This window comes from Procambarus clarkii, chromosome 11 (assembly GCF_040958095.1).
Source record: "Procambarus clarkii isolate CNS0578487 chromosome 11, FALCON_Pclarkii_2.0, whole genome shotgun sequence".
Taxonomy (NCBI): Eukaryota; Metazoa; Arthropoda; class Malacostraca; order Decapoda; family Cambaridae; genus Procambarus; species Procambarus clarkii.
The window spans coordinates 32,745,574-32,749,617 of record NC_091160.1 but is presented as its reverse complement, the minus strand read 5'-3'; the positions used below and the strand labels follow the sequence as shown (position 1 = coordinate 32,749,617).

Genomic DNA, 4,044 nt, shown 5'->3' with positions numbered 1-4,044 from the left:
TCTTCTGTATTGTGATATCTCTTTTTCCTTTATCTGTGTCTGTGTGTCTCTCTAATCTGTCTCTCTCTGTCTATCTGGCTCTGTCTTTTTCTCTCTCGCGCTCTCTCGCTCTCTGACGCGGTCTCTCTTGCTATCTCTCTCTCTCTCTCTCTCTCTCTCTTCTCTCTCTCACTAGTGATGTCTGAGAACATCACAGTGTCCTGGTCCTTTAGTTAAGATTTGTCCTACTTAGTAATGTCTACTGCCCTCCTGCCTTCCCCTTGCCTTCATCTCGGCATAACTACTTGACAATTTACCTTCCATTCTCACACCTACCTACCTACCTATCTGTTACCTTCATTTGTCTGGCTACCTATTTACTTCCCACACCCCCTATCTTCCCATACCCACATCTCCAGCTTCTCCCTACCTACACCCCCCACTTCTCCCTACCCTTCCCCAGCTCCCCACCCCCTCTCCCCCCAGCTACTCCTCCCCACACCCCAGCTCCCCCCGCCCCCCACCCCAGCTCCCCCCGCCCCCACCTCAGCTCTCCCCCGCCCCCACGCCCCAGCTCCCCCCGCCCCCCCTGGCCGCAGCATCAGATAAGACAAGACCTTTTGTTCTTTCCGGTCGGTAGCGTTGTCCATGACGTCACAGCTCACAGCTGATAACACAGAAAATGGGAACTGTGATTTATTTGCTTATAAGACTGTCAAGGTGGACGGTGGTGGTCTTGTTCGTGCTGGTGTTAATGGTGAGGGACGACCAGGTTGTTGGTGCTGGCGGTGATGGTGGCTGTCATCTGCGGTAGAACCACGACCTTGACATTCTTTCAGGTCGACGTTCAATCCCCACCACCGATTGTCCGAGTGGCCGGTGCCGTTCCTCCATTGTTTCCTGGTGTGGGAGATCTTTGTGCTGGCGGCCCAGCCGGTCGGCCGAGCGGACAGCACGCAGGACTTGTGATCCTGTGGTCCTGGGTTCGATCCCAGGCGCCGGCGAGAAACAATGGGCAGAGTTTCTTTCACCCTATGCCCCCTGTTACCTAGCAGTAAAATGTGTACCTGGGTGTTAATCACCTGTCACGGGCTGCTTCCTGGGGGTGGAGGCCTGGTCGAGGACCGGGCCGCGGGGACACTAAAGCCCCGAAATTAACTCAAGATAACCTCAAGAAGAAATAGCCCTGGCTCAGCCCGGCCCTCAGGGCAAACGTTCTCGCACTTGTACTGTCAATATTGGCTTATTTAATAAGTGCATATGTGACATACTAATTCATTGTGAATATTTTAGTTTACCTTGAAAAGCTTCATAGAAAACACCGACCTCACCTAACCTTCTTAGTATCAACGGTATCAACCTATACCGTTGATAGGTTAAGTAATAATTGTAAATAAGAAGCAATAAGATGCTTATCTTAACATACTAAGAAGGTTAGGTGAGGTCGGTGTTTTCTATGAAGCTTTTCAAGTAAACTAAAATATTCGCAATCAATTAGTATGTCACATATGCACTTATTAAATAAGCCAATATTGACATAAGCAAGTACGAGAACGGGGTTGCTCAGGTAGGTTGTGCCGCTCTGGGGGGCAGACGGGCTCACTACTCATCATCATCACCATCACCGCACCTCTCTTTTCTTCACCATTTTGACGACTTCGTGAACTCATCCTTGTGAAGTCTGTTGGTTCCTGTTGTAATGTTTATTGTGACCGCGCGTGTGTGTGCGCGTGTGCTCACCTACTTGTACTCACCTGTGTGTACTCGCCGAGTTGTGCTTGCGAGGATTGAGCTCTGGCTCTTTGGTCCCGCCTCTCAACTGTCAATCAACAGGTGTACAGGTTCCTGAGCCTATTGGGCTCTATCATATCTACACTTGAAGCTGTGTATGGAGTCAGCCTCCACCACATCACTGCCTAATGCATTCCATTTGTCTACTACTCTGAACTACTCTACTTCCTGAACTACTGTACTACTACTACTCTGTGTGTGTGTGTGAGATTACCTAAGTGTAGTTACAGGATGAGAGCTACGCTCGTGGTGTCCCGTCTTCCCAGTACTCTTTGTCATAATACGCTTTGAAACTACTGACGGTCTTGGCCTCCAAACACCTCTGTAAAAGAAAACTTTCTAATATTTTTTTGGCACTTCTGTTTTCTTAGTTTGAATGTTTATTCACCTAGTTGTATTCACCTAGTTGTGTTTGCGGGGGTTGAACTTTGCTTTATCGTCGTCTTGTTCGTGAAGTTGCTGGTTTCAGGAATTCCTCTGTCTATTTGGCCTCTTCTTGTTAGTATTTTGTAAGTGGTGATCATATCACCTCTTTTTCTTCTATTTTTCTAGTTCTGGCATGTTTAATGCCTCTGTTTATCCTTGTATCTCTTGTTTTTCAGTTCCGGAAGCCATCTTGTAGCATGCCTCTGCACCTTTTCCAGTTTCTTGATGTGCTGCATGAGATTTGGGCACCATACAGCTGCTGCATATTCCAGTTTTGGTCTCACGAAGGTTATGACCAGTTTCTTTAATGTTTCACCATCCATATGATTAAAAACAAGTTGGAAAGCGACGCACATGCTCCTCTCACAATGTTCTTTATGTGTTCCTCTGGCGACAGTTTACTATCCTAAACTACCCCCCCCCCACCCACCCCCCACCCCAGGGTCTCATTCCTTATTGGAGTTCTGTAATTCCTTTCCACATAATTTGTAAGTTGTGTGGGGTCCATTTTCTCCGATTCCACACACACTGATGGCCAAGATTATGAGAAATATTGAGAGAGAAAATAAACCATCTCACATCCTCATAGTTATCTTCCCTATCGCTCGCTAATATTTATAATGTAAAAAAAATACACTAAAACAATTAAAAGGTGCTAATGTAAAATTAATTCTTATTTAAGTGTATTTATACTGACAAGAATCGCACATCAGCTGACGCCTAGTTGAAATCTTTCCTTGACGATGTTCGTTTTCTGTGTCATTTGTCTGGGTTCGTTTTCTGTGTTTTATTTTATGGGTTACTTAGGATTATCATGCACTTGTAATTTACCTGAATTTACCTGATAGCCACTATTATTAGTGACCTCGACGAGGACAAGAAGCCCGCGGCTTCTCAAAGATCCCTCCATTTGCCCTGATGAGCTTTTCCAATTGGATTTTTAACATTTAACAGAGTTTTGGCATTTACGGCTTCGGCAGGTAGGCGGTTCCATGGAACACAATCCTGTGGGTGAAAAAGGATCTCTTGTTCTCTGTCCTACATTGTGGCTTGTTGAGCTTGAAACCGTTGCTCCTTGTTTGTGTTAAGGAGAGTAACATATTCTGGTTAACTCGCCTACCTATACAAATAAACCCACTGTTTCTTTGGCTGAGCATCATATCTGATGCTCAGCCAAAGTCCTTAATTCCAAATCACTACACACTCCATACCTGGTGAGTCTCACATACAGTACTCACTGTAGACTCGACTCGGTTACCTGAATACAAATTTGAATTCGAATTTCGAAATTCGAAATTTGTTAACAAGATCACATCGCGTCCCGTCATACGGTCGGTTTCACCTCGTTGCTGCCACAGACGGAGATAGAGGATTAACGTACTTGCTCGCACCGCAGCTACCACAAGACTGCCCTCCAGCCGGTCATAGTCTCCACCACCACCAGAGCCAGCATCCCACTGAGGGTATATTCAGATTAACTGTTAATCAGCTTGTTTCCAAGAACTTTGGGTCACCCTTTGTGACCTCTTGGCTGGTACATTCGTTTGGCTGGCCTAACAGCTGTCTTAATCTCTTTGACCTTCGATGTGTGACAACAATCTGAATACTAATATGTACTTTCAACACTCATTTGTTAAGTGCTTGATTCACTAGATAATATTCACGCCTAACTTGTGTATTACAACAAACCCAGGGGATTTTCAGATGCCCTCCCAGGGGATTTTGAAAGGCCCTCCCAGGTGATTTTGAAAGGCTCTCCCAGGTGATTTTGAAAGGCTCTCCCAGGGGATTTTGAAAGGCCCTCCCAGGGGATTTTGAAAGGCCCTCCCAGGGGATTTTGAAAGGCCC

At 46.0% G+C, this 4,044-nt stretch overlaps 1 protein-coding gene across 1 annotated transcript in view; it reads right to left on the bottom strand.

Annotated features, from left to right (window-relative positions):
• The window catches only part of LOC123758475 (serine-rich adhesin for platelets), a 36,922-nt gene extending 34,370 nt beyond the window's left edge, over positions 1-2,552 (bottom strand). Inside the window, exon 1 of the mRNA XM_069323019.1 lies at positions 2,406-2,552. Coding sequence (XP_069179120.1) covers positions 2,406-2,552 — 147 coding nt within the window. The remainder of the gene's footprint in view (positions 1-2,405) is intronic.
• Positions 2,553-4,044: the final 1,492 nt, after the last annotated feature.